General features: G+C 48.3%; 7 protein-coding genes across 7 annotated transcripts; 4 read left to right on the top strand and 3 right to left on the bottom strand.

Moving 5' to 3' along the window:
- Positions 1–136: 136 nt before the first annotated feature.
- On the bottom strand, positions 137–1,434 carry I303_105908 (adenylylsulfate kinase; the record flags this gene model as incomplete). Its single annotated transcript, XM_018409220.1, has 6 exons — positions 137–273; positions 445–673; positions 784–819; positions 947–1,042; positions 1,163–1,248; positions 1,407–1,434. The coding sequence occupies 6 exons, from the start codon at positions 1,432–1,434 to the stop codon at positions 137–139; spliced, it is 612 nt and encodes a 203-aa protein (XP_018261492.1).
- Positions 1,435–1,914: 480 nt separating this feature from the next.
- Positions 1,915–4,290, bottom strand: I303_105907 (uncharacterized protein; the record flags this gene model as incomplete). Its single annotated transcript, XM_018409219.1, has 8 exons — positions 1,915–1,966; positions 2,056–2,360; positions 2,457–2,861; positions 2,926–2,976; positions 3,062–3,380; positions 3,505–3,733; positions 3,857–4,117; positions 4,260–4,290. The coding sequence occupies 8 exons, from the start codon at positions 4,288–4,290 to the stop codon at positions 1,915–1,917; spliced, it is 1,653 nt and encodes a 550-aa protein (XP_018261491.1).
- Positions 4,291–4,721: 431 nt separating this feature from the next.
- I303_105906 (uncharacterized protein) lies at positions 4,722–5,729 on the top strand (the record flags this gene model as incomplete). The annotated part of the gene is made up of 5 exons (XM_018409218.2): positions 4,722–4,743; positions 4,817–4,901; positions 5,009–5,244; positions 5,332–5,382; positions 5,506–5,729. The coding sequence occupies 5 exons, from the start codon at positions 4,722–4,724 to the stop codon at positions 5,727–5,729; spliced, it is 618 nt and encodes a 205-aa protein (XP_018261490.2).
- Positions 5,730–6,315: 586 nt separating this feature from the next.
- On the top strand, positions 6,316–8,403 carry I303_105905 (uncharacterized protein; the record flags this gene model as incomplete). The annotated part of the gene is made up of 7 exons (XM_065969260.1): positions 6,316–6,354; positions 6,478–6,887; positions 7,102–7,290; positions 7,413–7,512; positions 7,726–7,973; positions 8,138–8,236; positions 8,349–8,403. 7 exons carry the CDS (start codon positions 6,316–6,318, stop codon positions 8,401–8,403), a joined length of 1,140 nt encoding a protein of 379 aa, XP_065825332.1.
- Positions 8,404–8,828: 425 nt separating this feature from the next.
- On the top strand, positions 8,829–10,290 carry I303_105904 (mitochondrial inner membrane protease ATP23; the record flags this gene model as incomplete). The annotated part of the gene is made up of 4 exons (XM_065969259.1): positions 8,829–9,045; positions 9,290–9,546; positions 9,845–9,928; positions 10,153–10,290. 4 exons carry the CDS (start codon positions 8,829–8,831, stop codon positions 10,288–10,290), a joined length of 696 nt encoding a protein of 231 aa, XP_065825331.1.
- Positions 10,291–10,591: 301 nt separating this feature from the next.
- On the bottom strand, positions 10,592–12,082 carry I303_105903 (uncharacterized protein; the record flags this gene model as incomplete). Its single annotated transcript, XM_018409216.1, has 5 exons — positions 10,592–11,002; positions 11,187–11,360; positions 11,520–11,675; positions 11,801–11,921; positions 12,018–12,082. 5 exons carry the CDS (start codon positions 12,080–12,082, stop codon positions 10,592–10,594), a joined length of 927 nt encoding a protein of 308 aa, XP_018261488.1.
- Positions 12,083–12,759: 677 nt separating this feature from the next.
- Positions 12,760–17,547, top strand: I303_105902 (uncharacterized protein; the record flags this gene model as incomplete). Its single annotated transcript, XM_018409215.1, has 8 exons — positions 12,760–12,763; positions 12,841–12,851; positions 12,914–12,996; positions 13,055–13,064; positions 13,117–13,730; positions 13,795–14,039; positions 14,099–15,793; positions 15,854–17,547. 8 exons carry the CDS (start codon positions 12,760–12,762, stop codon positions 17,545–17,547), a joined length of 4,356 nt encoding a protein of 1,451 aa, XP_018261487.1.
- Between the last annotated feature and the right edge of the window lie 764 nt (positions 17,548–18,311).

The raw sequence follows: 18,311 nt of genomic DNA, 5'->3' as shown, positions 1-18,311 counted from the left end.
ATGCACGGACGGACGCATTGGTCGATCTCGGATGCAATAGTCATTTGCTTGTTGATTATCTTCGATACAGCATGCATTTGCGTTGTCATGATGACCAGAATCTGTCTGTCTAGTCTAATTATCAGATTCTCTATATCTATGCAGGGATCAAGCCTTTCTCCTCGAGGTACTTGACGATGATCTCCACGGCACCAGCAACGTGGACTTGGTCCGTTCTGATGTGAATCTCGGGCTTGGCGGGGGCTTCGTACGGTGCTGAGATACCGGTGAAGTCTAGAATCAGAATTAGGGCCGGATGAGACAATTAGCATCTCAAATTCCATTCCGTCATGCAATCTCGCGTCCTCAATTCCTGAATTTGTCCAAGTATTGCACAATGAGATCGCCGACCGAATGTCCAGAATTGCGGGCGACTTGATACATTGGCGAGATAGGGCAACTCACCCTTGATTTCTCCTGCTCTGGCCTTCTTGTACAGACCCTTCGGATCTCTAGACTCTACGACTTCCAACGGAGCATCCACGTACACTTCGATGAATGGGATGGCGGAGGAGTGCTTCTCGTGTAATGATCGAGCGAGCTCTCGGTCGGAGATGTAAGGAGAGATGAACGCTGTTATGGCGATTGTGGAGGAGAGGGAGAACAGGAGGGAGACTTCTCCGATTCTTCGGATCTGCCGGTTGATACACATTCAGCTGAAGTTCGGCACTTCTTAATGGTCGCCCATCACCAATACTGGTCACGGGTCACTAGTCGTGGATGTCAGGGGGGAAGGTTACTCACGTTCTCAACTCGAGAAGCTTGGTCGAAGCCGAGATCCTATACGAGGCGGGTTAGCACGATGATCTCAACATTCAAAAGGAGGCTGGGATTATGGCATTTAATAGCCCATTGGAATTGTGCGAGTCGATATACGTCTCAAGAACAAGTGGGGTGATTGACTCACCTTGTTCAATCCGAATCGGATATTATCCCCATCCAACCTATAAGCATGCAATTTCTTGTGCAGCAGGTGTTGTTCCAAGGCAGTAGCGATGGTGGACTAACACGAAGAATGAGTACAGTCAATCAGCTTCGTCTTCGCCGTTTGAATCTAGGTAGCAGTTTCGTGTGACTGCCATTCTAAAATCCAGGTCAGAGGGACAAGGAAAGGATGACTCACTTTACCGGAAGCGCTCAATCCAGTTAACCAGATCGTAGCTCCTTTTTGGTTGAGCAGGGTATTTCGCTCATCCTCAGTGACGGCTCCTATGTATCGTATCACCAAGACCGTCAGATCAATTAAATACGATGACTCGCTTCATGACGAGTGAGGGATTGGATTGTTCGGATGACCGAGGATAAGGTGTTTGAGAATAGCGCAGTGTAAGGAAAGACCTGAAAAAGGGAGAAGAGGTGCGACGTACCTGGGTGGAAAGTGATGTTGGTAGCCATGTTTCTGATCGAGCCGAGTGTAGTGTTCGTTGTGTTTGTAACGAGGATGATGATTTTAGGACACGATCAGAATGTAAATAAGTAAACAGAATCAACGAAAGTCACCAAGCGAAATACTACGAGTATGGTGAAAAATCCAATCTAATTTTTGATGTCATCACCATCACTGAAAAATCCGACCTAACCACCCAAACGCGCATCACGCCATTTCCTCGTCCAATTCCCAAAAACACAAATTATTCCCAAAAACAGACCCTGATTAGATAACCACGTTGCACACGTCCAGATCATCCAGTTGAATTGCGCTCTCTGACTTCCGGAGCTCGGATCCCAAGGGAGATTAATGTTTTATGTCTTAACTCTCTGAGCCTCATTATGAGAGTTGTAAATAGACTCGAATGCATCGCTTCGGTTCATGCGTAATACCAGAGATCCATCTAATCACAATCAAATTAAGCCAAAATACAACTACGACACAGCTCAGTCCGTGCATCCTATACCAGCTCCACCATTCCTCCCACTCGCATATGACCTAAACCATAACGCATCATCAGCATCGATATCGCTGAGCCAAGTGATGTAATTCTTGAAATGAGAGAGGGACATGCAGACTCTACTCACTTTTTACCGCCAGTCCACGGTCTCGGAGCAGGGAACATCCCTTTCATAGGGAATGTCCAACTTCCAACTACCGCAGGAGGTTCAGCGACTCCTCCCTCGTCATCTTCATCTTCATCCGCGTCATTACCATATCCGTTCCCATTTCCATTTGACATCACAGGTGGAGCAGGGGGAGCTCGAGATGCCGCTGAAGAGAGGCCAGGAGGCGGAGGTGGAGGAGGGAATTGTGTACCTGCTGGCGCGGGCCTGACACGTTCTGGAGTTGGCGAAGGGGGAGCTCGAGCTGGAGCAGGGGGCACAGCTCGCTACAAAGATAATGGACATAATGGATCAGTCAAGGTCGGTGATGATCTATACGTCGGGGCTTGAAAAAGGGGGAAAGGGGGAACAGCGTCACTCACACTTGCAGGACTGGGTAGAGCAGGTGGTAAAGGCGGAACACCACGAGAAGGCGCATTCCTAGCAGGACTGATCCCGACAGGCGGAGGCGGCGCCTCTTCTTCCTCCTCTTCATACTCAGGACTAGGTTGTCTGGGCGGCGGTAAAGGTGCGGTGGGCGGTGGTAATCTTCTCGGACCCCCTGCTGGAGGGGGTGGAGGTGCGGGAGGAGTAGGAGGTGCAGGCGAAGCCGAGCCGGAAGATACGGAATTGGAAGACGGTCTCCTTGGTGGTGTAGGGGGAGCTAGTGAGTTGGAAGACGGTAATGGTGGTGGCAAGCCTCGAGAGGGCGTTGCCGTCGTTGTGCTTGGCGTTCGGGACGGTAGGACGGGAGGACCTGTCGGTCTAGGCGGGGGTGGTGGAGCTCGCTAGTGACATTTCACATTTTCCTCAGCGATTTTGCCAGTGTTGACTGATACATTGCAGACTCACTGGTGGACCTGCAGAGCTTGTCGGTCTAGGTGGAGGAGGAGGAATAGATCGCTGGAAAGTTTCATGGGGATCACAGACGTAATCAGCTTGACTTCCCCGTCAGATGAATCACTGAAACACAAAGGTCCGAACTCACTCCGGCAGTACTGTTATGCCTACTAGGCAAGCTCGGTGCACCGTGAGGTCTGGGCGGAGGAGGAGGCGCGCCTCGAGATGGTGGCGCGGGAGCAGGCGATCGAGGTGGAGCAGGGACTCTGGATGGTGGTGTGGGGGCGGTACGAGCTGGAGCGGAAGGGGCGGAAGGAGGGGGTGGTGGGGGAGGAGCAGGGGGAGCGGTACGAGAGGGTGCGGATGGTGGTGCGGGGGGTGCTCGAGGTGGCGCCGGTGCTGGTGGAGCTGGAGGGGCGCGGGGTGGTGCTGTTGGAGGAGGTGGTGGAGGTGGGGCTGGCGGTGCACTGCAAGAGTCCAGAAGAAATCAGCAAAAAGTCCGAAATTGGGGACGAACCATAGATATCAAGTCAAGGCAATAGCATCCCATTCGGAGGGCGTTACAGTACACGAAAGACCCGGATGACTCACCCTCGAGATGGAGGACCTGGAGCTGCCCTTCCAGGCGGCGGGGGAGCCGGCGGTGCTGGAGGAGCGCTTCTGCTCGGTGGACCAGGCGGAGGCGGCGGCGGTGCGGGAGGCGCAGCACTATGCCTATTTGCAGGAGAGGGTCCAGGTGGGGGAGGTGGTGGTGGTGCGCTTGGTTTCGATTTATTAAGACCTGGTATAGGTGGTGCTTTTGCTAGATTGGTGGCTGCTCCTAAATGTGATTTTGGCGATTAGTTTCCCATTGAAAGTCACTTCTGATGGCAGAGAAGACGGGATGAGAGAAGATCGTAGAGAGAGGACGGGATGGGAGAAGATCCGAGACTCGCGGACTCACCTGAAGCTCTTTCCCCCGCTTTCTTCAGAGTCGGCATGCCCCCAGCAAACAATCCTGCTAATTGCTGAGCCGGTCCATCGGACCCGCTGACGTTACCTCCTGCTCCGGAGGAAGAGACATTTCTTCCTCCTCCTCCTCCTCCTCCTCCACCTCCTCCTCCTGCACCACCACCACCTCCGCTACTACCTCCGCCTGACGGACCCCCTGCTACGGCTGGGGCGGACCTATCGTTCGTTACGGCTTTCTTCAGACCCTTGCCCTCTGTGACAATACAAATCGAGATAATGCGTCAGCATTCGGTCAGATTGATCGTGATGCTCTGGCAAAGTGAGCCTCCCATAGAGGAACGAAGTCCGACTCGGAGGACGTTATGGCTCAGTGAGGACTGTAGTCCGATGCTCACGTTGAATCTGGGCCATCAAAGCCGCGTTCATCTTGCCGGACTTCTATGTGAGTTCGGAACTTTCACAGTTGCAAATAGTCGATGTCGGATGAGTATCGTTTGGTGTCCAGGGTGTATGTGATCGGCGGATCAGTCGGAGACAGGCAAGGAAGAACGAAATGCTTATCGTAGGTGTGAGAGTATGCTGAAGTAGTCGTTATCTGGAGGCGGAGAAGTGAAGTGAGCTCGGTGTTGTCGAGTGACGTTGACGGCTGTGTATGATAGTGGGATGATGACGAACACAGCTTAATGTAATGGGATAAATTACAATAAATGACAAAGGGAAAATAATGCTACAGTGGTTGATTAGGATTAGATCATGCGCAGATAACCGGGTGTCCAATTCAATGAAGTGATTTCAGCCTTGCAACAACTCGCATATATATCATCCAATCTCTGACCTAGCTGAGCATATACAGCAACATGTCCGTCAACTTCTCACCGTGTAAGTGGTGCTAATCATGCAGCTACGCCGGAGAATCGGGAACCGGACGATCAGCTGACATGCGTGAGGACAGACCAACCGCCCCCTGATGTCCCTTCGACCGACCCGCCCGAATCGTCGAGTAAGAAAGGTAAATCCAAGAGACCGTGGTTCACTAGGTGAGTCCGACTCAGACATTTGTTGCTCCCATCTGTGTGTCATAATTGTGTTTGGTCTGTTGCCGTCCTTCATTGACACTGGGTCATATTGGGATTACTTGGCGCAGGGACCAATCTTCCTACACGCCCAATTCATATCAATCCGGCGGCTCGATATCCGACCCCACCTCACAAGCCCAAGCGTACTCGAATGATCCCGAAGCAGCTGGACTTCTGAATGGTGGATCATCAGGCGGTGGAGGAGCGTTCGGAGAAGGTGATAGAGCGAATGCATGGGAAAGTAGATTCGGATGGAGAGTCGATTTCATGGCTGCTGGCACCTACCTCGGAGGTCCTATTACCGGTAGGTCATTTCCGTTCTTGCATTTCAGAATCAAGTCGGTGGAATGTGGTCTGGGTAAAACTGATGTATCGTCTTTCATGATTCCAGCCCTTTTGTTTCTCATTCTCGAGACGCAGAACGACTACGTCCGATTCCACGGTGAGTCATTCCGCGTAAACTTATACATCACACCCTTCTTCAACATCTGTCGCTTTCTATAATATGATTATTCTATCCTTCGCCGAACGAGCAGTTGATGGATCTTACCCATTCTCATCGCAGCGTACCAATCAGCTCTCTTGACGACTCCGCTTCTGATAATCTTCCTAATATTCAAACTGATCATACCACTTCCCACTTTCTTACGGGTCATCTACATATTGGCTGCTGTGGCAGGCACACTATATACTTCGTTCAGAGCATGGAAAGACGCGCAAGAAGGGCTGAGTAGGTTCTGGGTGCCGTATATTGGGGAAATTGCCGAACGGTGGGTAGGCGAGGAGTAGGAATGAGCTGAGCGCGATTGCTCCTCACTAAACGCCTAGCTCGCTTTCCTACACTGGGAACTGGGAGTAGAAAGATTGTAGAGCTTGTATGTGCTCATATATCGAACCATACCGAAGATCAGATTAGAGAGGCTGCTTTATTATCGGCATTGAGATTGCTGTTTCGATGTTTGTACCGTATGCACTTTGGTAGAAGGTGATGACTATGATGACGGCGTAGTCCGCTTGGCGGATAAAAGTTGGTTGAACCGGATACAAAACATCGGAATATCGCTTGTGTTTCATTACCAGTCTCTTCTTGATAGACTTGCTGCACGACTTGATCAACTCCACACGTTCCGAAGACAGCCAATTTGTACGATCGAGCGTAGTGCAGCGAGCGCTCTTCAAACGCCTCAACTCAGATCTGAGTTCCATGGCTGCCATCGTCATCGTCTGCGTATCACCGACAGAGAGACTCCCGCCTAATACCGTCGACCAACAGATCTCCTTGGTAACTTGAGTGAGCGCAAGACTGAAAGCCAATCTGAAGACGCAAAGTAGAAATAAAGACCGAGATAAATTCAGACACAGACACAGACCAAAGATGGTTTTACCGCTCTTCATGCGGGGCGGTAAAGCCATTGTAAGTTCCTTACCTCAACTCAACCTATAAGCATCTCTTGTTGAAACAAAAACATGGAAAGCTGGCTAATGCGGTCTGTCATCGTTCTCCTTGTCGTCATTTCGGATGCGCGGATGGGTGAAGTCAATACCTTTAACGAGGCATTACATCCTCCACATTCCCCTACTCCCCACCCTGATATCCCTCCTCATAATCGGTTTTCTATATAATCAAATCCGCCCTCATCCGCCCTACCGCCCTTATATACGGCGACACGACCTCACCTCTTCTCCATTCTTAGTCGACCCTTCCCTCTTCCTGCCTCCGCCACCGCCGAAAGGTAAACCACCCTACTTACCGGAACCCCTCAAACCGAAACCTAAACACAAAGACGGGAATGGAAACAGCGGGGGGATGGTCATTCCCAACTCGGTGCATTATGTGTACGGGCTGAAAGAGCCCAAATATGGAGAAGAGGTCGAAGAGTTGCCGTATTATGCGTATTTGGCGATACGGAGTGCGTTGATTAATCTGAGCCCGGAGAAAATGTATTTGTGAGTTGGCTTGATTTGATTTGAGCTCAGATTAAGGGGGAGGACTAGCAGCGATATCGAGTCAGTCAATAAATGGTTGGCTTAACTCAAGACTCGACTTGACCTCACTGGACATGAATGAAGCGTTCATCCCACCACGAGTCATTAGGCTCGACTGCAGAATTACAGATATTCAAGGCCAAGTACTGATACTCCGTATTTCCTATTGTTATAGCCACTACAAACATCTTCCGAGGGGACCATGGATGCAACTCCTCTTACCGCACTTGACATTGGTAGAGACGGAAGTCCCGGATCAAATATACGGGAACAAGCTGGATCATTTCGCGCATAAGGCGGATGTGTTGAGGTTGTTGGCTATGAAGTATTCCGGAGGGATCTACTTGGATATAGATATCTATGTGTGAGTCATACTCTTCTCGGACCACTCTTGAGAATAACGAATTCCTCAGATTGGGTGGACTGACAGGCTGACGTCTGCTCCCCGATCGGATGAAATGGTTTGGTATCGTAAAATACACACAGGATAAAGCCCTTCGATGATCTGTTATATCACCCAACAACGTTAGGAATGGAAGCTTCGCCTGATTCGAGACGGACGGCTCTTGATCCGGAAGGTCTATGTGTGGGTTGCATCTCCCCATCCACCATTCTATCCCATTCTATTCCATTCTACTCCATTCAATGCCTTCAGTTGTTGTCGAGGTCGAGTGGAAGAGCGAATATGATGGTTTGACATTTGATCAATTGCATACTTGCACACTTGCATCGAGCCGGAAGACAGGAGACAGGGAAAACGGTTGAATAACGCATCTTGCTAACTGAGGTGTCACTTTAGAACGCAATAATAATATCTCAACCCCACTCATCGTTCATCGATAGATGGCTTTCTTCTTATGAATCGTTCGACGGCGGAAATTGGGCAGGACACTCGGTGGTGAAACCCTGGGAAATTGCACGAACGTATCCGGACGAGGTTCAGGTACTGAATGAGCGGGCGTTTTTCTGGCCTATGTGGCATGGCGAAGAGATCAAGAAGACCCATGAAGAGGGGTCGTTTGATTTCGAGAAGACAGGCCAGTATGCGTGAGTCGTCGTGTCGTTCATATACCCCTCCAACATTCCCCAGGACACGACTGGGCGAGGAAAGGAAAGCTCAACAAAGCGCAGCAAAGCTCTGACCCGCATGATGGATGTGGTTGTACACGCTCAGAGACGCTGATTCATCTGATGTCTGTGAAATCGACTAGGTACCATGCATGGGAATCAATCGCGATGGGCTATTTATCGAAATTGTCGCCCAAATCAATAAGGGAGAATGATAATTCGTTCAATCGGATGGTGAGGAAGTGAGTTTCATTCTCCTTTTTACTTCAGATCGACCCACTGTAGGCGGCAGTCCATATCATGACTTTGTGAGGTGATCTTGTTTAACCTGAAATGCTAATGAGTTCAAATCAGGTTTGTGAGTCCGGAAGATGATGAGGTGTATCGGAAGTGGAAAGGACATGATTAGGGTTTTTACAGGATCCTTTGTAGCTATAGGATTCGCTCATGCACTTGCATCTTATGCATCAATCTGACATTGGCGATGTCGTCCCTTACTATCCACAACCTGAGAATACTTCTCCGCTGTTTGATCAGCAAGCTTATCAGACGACTAGGTGACTGGCAGCGGATAGTCACATGAAGCTGCATATAAGGGCAAATGGGCCGGATGAGATTCCGTTGGAATCGGAAAGACTCCGAACGATTTCAGCATTTTGACTGTTTGATGTTTTCTGTTAATTAGGACTCATTCGCTACTTCGTACTTCGTTTAATACACTTTGACAAACTTTCTGGTTGTCCACTGTAGACACTGCTCATTAGCAATTGCCAATCTCAACGTCGTCTCGATCCCTTCCCTCGTCTGCGCGCTACATCTGCCTAAACGAATAAAATGTCATCCGATCCGACCGAAGTGCAAGAACGCCAGACTCAGACTCAAGTAGGAGACTCACTGGCGTTCGAAAGATGGCGTATGTCATTATCGAACTTCACAGGTCTAGGCTTGACCCCCGAACAGAAGATACAGCGGGAAGAGGAGAAAGAGCGGAGTGTACTGGAGAGGGATTGGAATAAGTGTGAGAAGTGGAAGAGGACGTTAATGACGAATAGTGAGTTGTCTAGATCGAAGTTTAGCCGATGTCTGGGTACGATGTTTCGATAGGCACATCAGAAGCCAAGCCAGCTGCAGTGATGCGGAGTGAGGTGAGGTGAGGTATACTAAAGCGAATCGATCGAGCAGGTTGAGTGGTTATGCCTAAGATCAAGGCGATCTGGAATAGTGGTTTTAAAATCGATACGAGCTGATTCTCAACTATCTTTGAATTCGTTCCGTCCCTGGTCGGCTCAACAAAGGCCCAATGATCACCTTCATGCTCCAACACCTGAAAAACGCGGGGTGCGAATTCGACTCGTCCTCTATCCAATGTCATCCATGCCCTGAAACTCGCTCTGGGGGATTTTCGACGGAACATGGGATTTTACTATGCCAAAATCGGTTTTTCAACAAGAAACATTTAGAAGACACGCTCAGCCACGAGTTGATACATGCCTTTGATCATTGTCGGTTCAAGGTCGATTGGTTTAATCTGAGGCATCATGCGTGTTCTGAGGTGAGTCCGAGTTCGAGTCTGAGTCTGAGTTTAGTCGAAATTTAAGTCAAAGAACGGATGGGAAGTGGAGATGAAAAGGGGAAGAAGGTGATACAAGCCGAAAGGCGAGCTGTTAGATGAGAACCAGAAGTTCTCGATATATCGAGGTTTGAGAGTTGCCATGGATAGTAGGTGTCTGAGAGGATAGCTCGTGTGAGGAGGCAAGAAGATAAGATAGGAGGATAGGACGAAAGACAGAATTCGTGTATGAGGAAAGCTAAAGCTAAAGCTGATCTGATATTGAAATATCACCGGGCAGATCCGCGCAGCCAACCTGTCGGGAGATTGTAGATGGACGAGAGAAGTAAAAAGGGGGTTTTACAGTTTCAATAAACAGCATCAGGTGGGCTATCGCTTCTTAGCACGTCTGATACTTGGCAAAAGCAAGATTAGCTGATCCAGCACTCTTCACCTTCCACCTTCTACCGACCACCTTTCACCGATTACCTTCACTCACCACCTTCCACCTTCCACCTTCCACCTTCTACCGACCACCTTCCTACCTTCTACCTTCCTACCTTATACCTTCTACCCTCTATCTCCTACCATCCGCTTTACACAACTCAGGCATGCGTCAAACGCCGAGCGATACTCAGCGTGATAGCCAACCCGTCGTGCGAGTCGCCTGAGATGGCTGAAAGAGCAGTCAACGAGGTTTGGAAGAGCTGTTTCAAGGACACCAGACCGTTTGATGAAATATATTAGGTGGTTCAGGGGTATGAAGAGGGCGCTGAAGATCATTGTGAAATGTACTCATACTGCATATTGGATTTTATTATACCCTGCATCGTAAATTGTATAATATACCGTGAGATATACAAACATCACTCGTGCAAAGCAGCTAGCTTAGCCTTGGCTCATTCCGATCTAGTGCAATCGAATTCGCAGTGTGATTGTGCAGCTGCTTTCAGCGGTAAGGGGCTGTACCAAACGTCTACTACTTCCTTCCACTTGTTCATTTCTTCTCTTCATTGGTGGTCGGGTATCGCACCGCCTGGATAGTCGACTAATATTCAACCTCGATATCACCTTCATCTCCTTTAATAACCACACCTTGCTCCTCCGTCTCTTTTTCTTCCTCTTTGACTTTTTCCTTCTCCTTCTCAGACGGCTGATCAATATCCATCTCTTCCCTTGGTGTCCTACCGAAATCGTCTCTATTACGTCTAGACGATCTCTCTGGGCCCGGACCTGGTTCATGTTCTTCCGCATCGCCCTTTGAATTTTTCACTTGTTTACGCAAGTCGATCAATTTGTCCTGTAATTCCTGTATTCGATCTTTATTCTTAATTGCCGTTTCTCTCACTTCTTCTTTCTCCTTTCGAAGAGCATCAGTCTCTTCGGTTATTATTTCTTGGATGTTTGCTTGGCGCGATCTGAGGGCGGATGATTGAGAAGGAAGGAGGATTTTAGGTAGCTACGTCGAAGTGTGATTATCAGCATGGCTTCCTTTGTTGAGTGGGGCGATATGATTGATCCTTCATGTGCTGTGACCGTATGCACAACCTGGATTCTGAGACTGGGATCGCAGTGAATCGAAGAAACACACAAGGAACGAATGGACGGTGGACTATAGACGCAAGAATGGAAGATTTACTCACGTAGTACAACGGCGCTAATTCTTTGCCGTGAGGAGGCTCCCTGCTTGGACCTTTCGACAGAGGAATAGGCGAAGGATTTACCAAATGGGTCTCGAAGATCAGAGGTTCGTCGGGCGGTAAAGACGTATAGAGGAATTTGGAGGTTGGTTTTAGGAAGTCATGGCGTGCTTTGAGCTATAGCAAAAGCGAGAGAGAGGTAATATCATTAGCTCGCTCCCCTTTGATTCCCATTTGATTATCCATAGCCAGCATGACCCCTCTAAAGGGCATTGCCTCACGAGATGAGATTGTAAAGAGAAGAAGAGGTGTAATCAAGATGATATGCTCACTCACAGCTACTTCTTTGTGTTTCAAGATATATTCCGAGCTTTCCACACTGATTTTGAGAGTCTTGATCTCTTTCTCGGATTCGGCTATATCGTTATGTAAGGTGGTCTCTGATCGGAGTTTCGCTGCTATACGCTCTGATACTTGTTCTCGACGTTTTGCCTAGTACCAAGCAAGAAAAGATCAGATCGAATATATCGTCAGCTGGCTTCTTCTTTAGACTTCATTTTACTGATCTCTCTGATCGGTCAAAACGAGCGATAAAATGACTAGAGTCAAGGACTTACAGCTTCACTTGTCCTAGATGATTTGTCGTCTTTCTGAAATTTCTGTAATGTCCCTAAGATATTTCCGAATAGCCGTTTACCACGGGCTTTATCTTCTACTTTCCTATCTGTTCGCATTCGTCTGCAAGAGTATAGTAAACCGTGATCAGTCAAAGCTGCTTTGAGATGCCTGAGAGGGCCGGATATTGACCGATCGAGAAGAATAAGGTGTACCCACTTGGCTGGTGCTTCCTCTTCTATGTCTGGCCTCCTCGATCTGGAAGGGGACAAGGAAGGACTCATCCTTGTATCGGGAGATCGACTGTCGTATCTGTCCAATTCTCCGTTAGCTTGGTAAGCCAACTAGATTTGTGCCTCGGCAACTCACTTCTCTGGTGACCTCGACATTCTGATCAGTGCCGTGGCTTACAATATTGACAATAGCTGCTTCGGAAAGTATGAAGGTATGAGAAGTAGTCAGCATGCATCAATATGGGACTTGAACATGGAACAACTACACTTCGTGCCTGTCATAGGCGCGGGGGCCTGCCATTTGCCGTGCGCCTAACTCACGTGAACGAACGCAGTTACCGATCCGGGGCTCGAGTCGCGATTGACGGCACCTGGCCAGCAACGTTGGTTCATCATCCAATTCTGTTCATCCTCTCTTGCTTCTTCTTTTTCTCTTTTACTCAGAAGCATTAGCTTGACCTCCCTAATCATCTCCCTCAGTCAGACCTCACCGTAGTTCTCTCTCGGAATAAGGATACCATCCCTTTCGTTTCTTTCAAATACCTGTGTAACAGTATTGTTTACTAGTTATCTCCAGTATACCCTGCCAATCCATCGATACAGATATACTCGATCGATCGAATCAAGCAACAAGCAATCATAGCATAGGCTAGCAGCGATCATATCATTGTCATATATATATATATATCGATTCTTCGTGTTAAAACAAACGATCATAGACATTCACAATGGGTAAGTCCGATCGAAATTGTCTGGGACGGTGGCAAGTCGATCGGATATCAGAGCTGATGACATCCTCTCTTCATCAGGTATTCCAAAGGTCAGTCAGCTGAATCGAAGGTTCCGATTTCGCGAAGCTGACGGTCGCATGACTCTGACCAGTTTTTCCGTTGGATCTCTGAGAGATATCCTCTCACGTCTCAACTCATCACGCCAAACTCGATCCCGACGTTTGACAACTTATAGTAAGTTCTGTTCACAGCCGCTCAAGCATTTTGAAAGCTGATCATACGATTTCTTTAGCTTGGATATGGTAGGCCTCACTCAATCGGCAATTCTGAGCATACAGCTAACTTCTTGATCAGAATGGTATTATTCACAACTGTTCCCATCCACCTTCATCCGAAAATGATCCGCATTTCCGGATAACAGAAGAACAGATGATACTGGCGATATTCGCTTATATAGATCATCTGTTCACCAAAATTAAGCCCCAGAAGGTATTCTTCATGGCCATCGACGGTGTAGCTCCAAGAGCAAAGATGAACCAGCAGCGATCGAGACGATTTAGGACTGCTAAAGACGCAGTAGAAAAGCGAAGAGAAGCTGAGAAGAAGGGCGAGAAGCTCCCAGAGGAAAAGGCATTCGATTCGAATTGTATCACACCGGGAACACCTTTCATGGCAAGACTCTCGAATCACCTGAAATATTACGTTACGAAGCGTATTTCTGAAGATGCGGAATGGAGAAACGTCAAGGTCATTTTAAGTGGACACGACATACCTGGAGAAGGAGAACACAAGATTCAAGAATTTATAAGGTTGACGAAAGCTCAACCTGACTACAACGCAAATACGAGACATTGTCTATATGGTTTAGATGCCGATTTGATCATGTTAGGTTTATTAAGTCATGATCCGCATTTCTGTCTGTTGAGAGAAGAAGTCACCTTCGGAAGGAAATCAAAGAAGACCACTGGGTAAGTCAGCCCTACTACCACACCCAGCCGCAAGCGAGCTGATCATGTTTCGATGCTCTCGCAGTCTCGCAAACACAAATTTCTATCTTCTACATTTATCATTGTTGAGAGAATACTTAGATCTAGAGTTTGGATCCCTCGCTACGCAAATATCATTCAAATATGATCTTGAGAGAGTTATAGATGATTTTATCCTTATGGCTGTATTTATCGGAAACGATTTCTTGCCTCACTTGCCGGATTTACATATCAACGAAGGTGCTTTAGAAAGGATCTGGGGCATCTACAAGGAAATACTGCCTGAAGCTGGTAAGTATCTGCTCCATTCTACTCACCCTCATCAGCTGATGATCGGATTGATCTTGAAGGTGGATATCTCAATGAACACGGCACAATCTCCTTACCAAGACTTCAGATGATGTTGGATAAACTAGCTCAATTCGAGGTCGACAATTTCGAAGAAGAATACGCTGACCAGAACTGGTACAAGGGCAAACAAGGGAAAGAGATCGAAGCTATGGAAAAGGCTCGAAAGAAGGGGAAGATGATCATTACTAAAGATCAACAGAAAATACTGAACCAAGTCAAGCAGTTCGTTTCGAAGCACCAATCTAAACCCTCGCCCTCCGACAGGTGTGTATTGGTTAACAATTTCACTGCGAGAGACCAGCGATTTGTACAAGAATTAGGGGATGAGCTGCATTTGGTGACCACATGGGATGAAGTAGACGATTATGGACAGAATTTGGTCGTTATGACCTTCAATCTCGAAGGCGTATCGGAAGACGGGGGCTCGGCGGAAGCGGATAATGAAGCCGATGGGGAAGAATGGGAATCCGAGGAAGAAGACGAAGACTCCGAAGGCGCTCTAGCCATACAGAGGGTTTTCGCCAAGTATAACAAAGCGAAGGTCGTAGAGAACGTCGTCGAAGATTTCGAAGAAGCCTACGAAGAGAAGATGAAAGAAAATCTGGACGACTGGAAGAAGAGGTATTACAAAGAGAAGCTAGAGATCGACTACAACAAACCAGAAGAGATGCACGGTATCGTCTATCGATATATCGAGGGATTGCAATGGGTCCTCAACTATTACTATAAAGGTGTTTCAAGTTGGGGGTGGTTCTACAATTACCATTACTCGCCCAGGATCACCGATCTGAAGGGCATCCCGGATTTCAAGTTTGACTTCAACCTAGGAAAGCCTTTCACACCTTTCCAGCAGCTGATGGGCGTTTTACCCGAAGAGTCGAAAGAACATGTTCCTTCAGCATACAGAGATCTCATGTATGAGGAAACATCGCCTATCATCGACTTCTACCCGAAGGATTTCGCGCTTGACATGAACGGAAAGAAGCAGGATTGGGAAGCGGTCATCAAGATCCCCTTCATCGACGAAGAACGTCTTTTGAGGGCCATGGCATCTCGAGAGGTTCGACTGACTTCCGAGGAGAAGTCTAGGAACCAAAATTACGTGGCCACGCAATTCGTATATGACGGCGATCAAGAATCCTCCTACCCATCCTCCGCACCAGGTTACTTCCCCGATTTACCCAAGTCACAATGCCGATCTAGTCCGTATCACTTACCGACGTTAGGTGGTGACATCGACCTTGTCTTAGGCCTTCTTGACGGTGTGCATCTCGGAGCTAAGGCTCTGGCTGGGTTCCCCTCCCTCCAGACTTTGCCTCATCAAGGTACTCTAGGTTATCACGGCGTCAATGTCTTCCAATCGGACTCCAAGAACCAATCGATGATCATCACTGTCACTTCGAAGCACGATAGACCCAACACCGGTGACATCGCGAAGAAACTCATCGGCCAGAGGACATTCCACTCCTGGCCGTACCTGCATGAAGGCATGGTCGTAGCTGTTTCCGACGATATGTTCAAGTACGAACTGCAGAAGATGGGCAAATCGGCAAAAGTAGTCAGTACGCCACATAATCCGTTCCAAGCTATTGCATGGAAGAAGACGGCCGATCATATTGAACATCATAACTCGAAGCGATTCGGTATTATGATCGGTAATGTGGATGTCGTCCTTCACGTGCGACCCCTCAAAGGTGAGTCACAGGTGATTGGTGGGTACTGTCTGATCCAAAGGCTGACTATGGGCTAAACAGGTATGAAGCGACTGCATACCGGTGCGCTCGTCAAGGATTACGAAGCGCCCGAGAAGGAAATCGCTCAAGCGTACCAGCTGGCTGTCAGCCAAGTGACGTTTGAGGACGAGCGATATATCGAACAAGCAGCCCCTCCGATGGCTCAGGAATTCCCCGAAGGAGAAAAGGTCATCTTCCTGGGTCAAATGGCTTACGGGACGGCTGCCCAAGTGATGAGTACCACCGAAACCACTTTAGATGTCAGCTTAGCGTTCTTCCCGTCGGAGAAGCAAGAGAACCTGAACTTTTCCAAGCTGGTGGCTCATCGTCCTGAGGCTGTATACTATCCCTCACCGGTGCTTTCCAGAAAATTGGGTATTCATCCTCTAAGTTTGTCAAGAATCACGTCAACGTTACTCGTCTTGCTGGACGATGGGTCGAAGACGAATATCGGCTTAGCGCTTAAATTCGAATCCAAGGGTCTGAAAGTGCTTGGATTCTCAAGAAAGAACGACAGAGGCTGGGAGTATTCCGAAAAGACAGCCAGAATCATAAGCGAGTACAAACAAGCTTTCCCCGAGCCTTTCGCCAACCTCGATAACAGGAACGGGGATATCGTCACCTCATCAGAACTGTGCCCGACATCGGACAATCCCGACAAGGTAATCAAGGATATGAAGAAATGGTTGAAGGAGCGTGATCTTGTAGATCCAGAAACCGTAACATTGTTCGCCGAACAACTCGAGAAGGAGACTGTCAAGACCATCGAGAAACTGGCTGATCAATATCGATCTCAAAAATCTCCCAACTACATCAAACGAGCGGTCATGAAAGCTATTCCACGACAAGCCGTTCTGAAACCGTCTCACGCAATCTACCGACTGCAAGGTCAGGTCTTTGCTGTTGGAGACAGGGTTATCATGGTGCAAGATGCCGCAGCTGGAGGGGTACCTTTGGCAATGAAAGGTGTAGTCGTAGGCCTAGGAACCAGGGACATCGACGTGGTGTGGGATGTACCATTCATGGGTGGAGAAACGCTCCAAGGAAGATGCTCGGAATATCGAGGTTCGACTGTACCGTTCACATCCTGTTTAAATCTCACAAGGCCACAATTTGCTATCGGAGTCGGTGCTGAACAAAACGCTCCTCGGGCTATGGGAGATAACGCAGCATTCAAACCCCAATTGGGACCAAGGCCTGTTCTGCAAATGCAAAACTATCAGCCCTCTGCGCAGGGAAGAAGGACATTCAATAATTCGAATGCTCATCAACAGCAACATCAACATCAACCACAGATCATGAAGCATCCCAATAGACCCCAGGATGGACATCACGTCAACGGAAATCAATCGTATGGACACGCTGCGCAGGGTATCAAACAACCTCAAGTGCAATCTCACCAACAAGCTGGACCGGGATCTGGGCCTCAGAGCCACGGTGAAAAATTAGCCAATGTACTGGGAGCGAAACATTTTGCTCATAGACCTGGACATGCGGTTCCTCCCCAGAGTCAGCAAAGGAGTCCAGTACAGAATACTATCCCACTACCAGTACCGGGTTCTCAAGCTCCGGTCGCTCAGCAGAATGGAGGAGGAGGAAGAGGACGTGGGGCACATAGGGGTCGAGGTGCGAACGGAAATGCGCCGCAGAGAGGCGGGAGAGGACGAGGTGGTAATCGAGGAGGAGCGAGAGGCGGCGCGCCGACCAGCACTTAGCTTACGATCATCTGAGGTACTCAATCACGCTTGGATACGTGATGGTCCATAGTATCAGCTATCATATACTTCATCCTCTTACACGAGGAAGGTCAACGGAGTCAGCAGAAGCACATCTGCGATGTACATGACTATGCATCTCTTGACACCCTTTTTCGCGGTCTTGTCGAACTGGATATCAGGATCCATCGTTCGCGCGTGAGGTATGAGGCGTGTACACTGCATTTGCACTCGCGATGTGCGACGCAGTTGATATTTTTGAAAGGACTACAGAATGTAATGCTAGTACGGTTATTTGAGTATGTGGGGCGCAGTGATCTACAACCCATTATGATTAGCATCATTGTTCTTTCGGCCTCATACGACGAGCTCATGCATTCCCAGACCTTCACGTAATTCATAGCCACACATCATCACCTCCGGAGTTGATTCGGATCTAAGCACGTTTGACGGTTTGACCAAAATTCCCCAACCTAGCTGATATCACCGGAAAGAGGTAATCAGGCAGGTATCTCACATGGTTTCACTTTTTATTAGCGATAAGTCACGGAGCTCCGTTGTTAGATCCGGATAAAAGAATTAGTCCTTTTGGCCAGGAAATTATGGATGTTAACGATACACTGGACAAGTAGGGCCAATCCGAATTATCCGCTACAAGAAAAGTCTCAGCAGGATTTGAGACATGCAACTCCTAGGAGCACGAAAGATACCTGAATTTCATTCATACTTTCATTACCTTAATTGAAAGGTGCTGACTTCTGCAG

Source organism: Kwoniella dejecticola, chromosome 7 (genome assembly GCF_000512565.2).
Source record: "Kwoniella dejecticola CBS 10117 chromosome 7, complete sequence".
Lineage (NCBI taxonomy): Eukaryota > Fungi > Basidiomycota > Tremellomycetes > Tremellales > Cryptococcaceae > Kwoniella > Kwoniella dejecticola.
The sequence above is the reverse complement of the archived record's forward strand: the minus strand, read 5'-3'. Positions and strand labels throughout refer to the sequence as shown.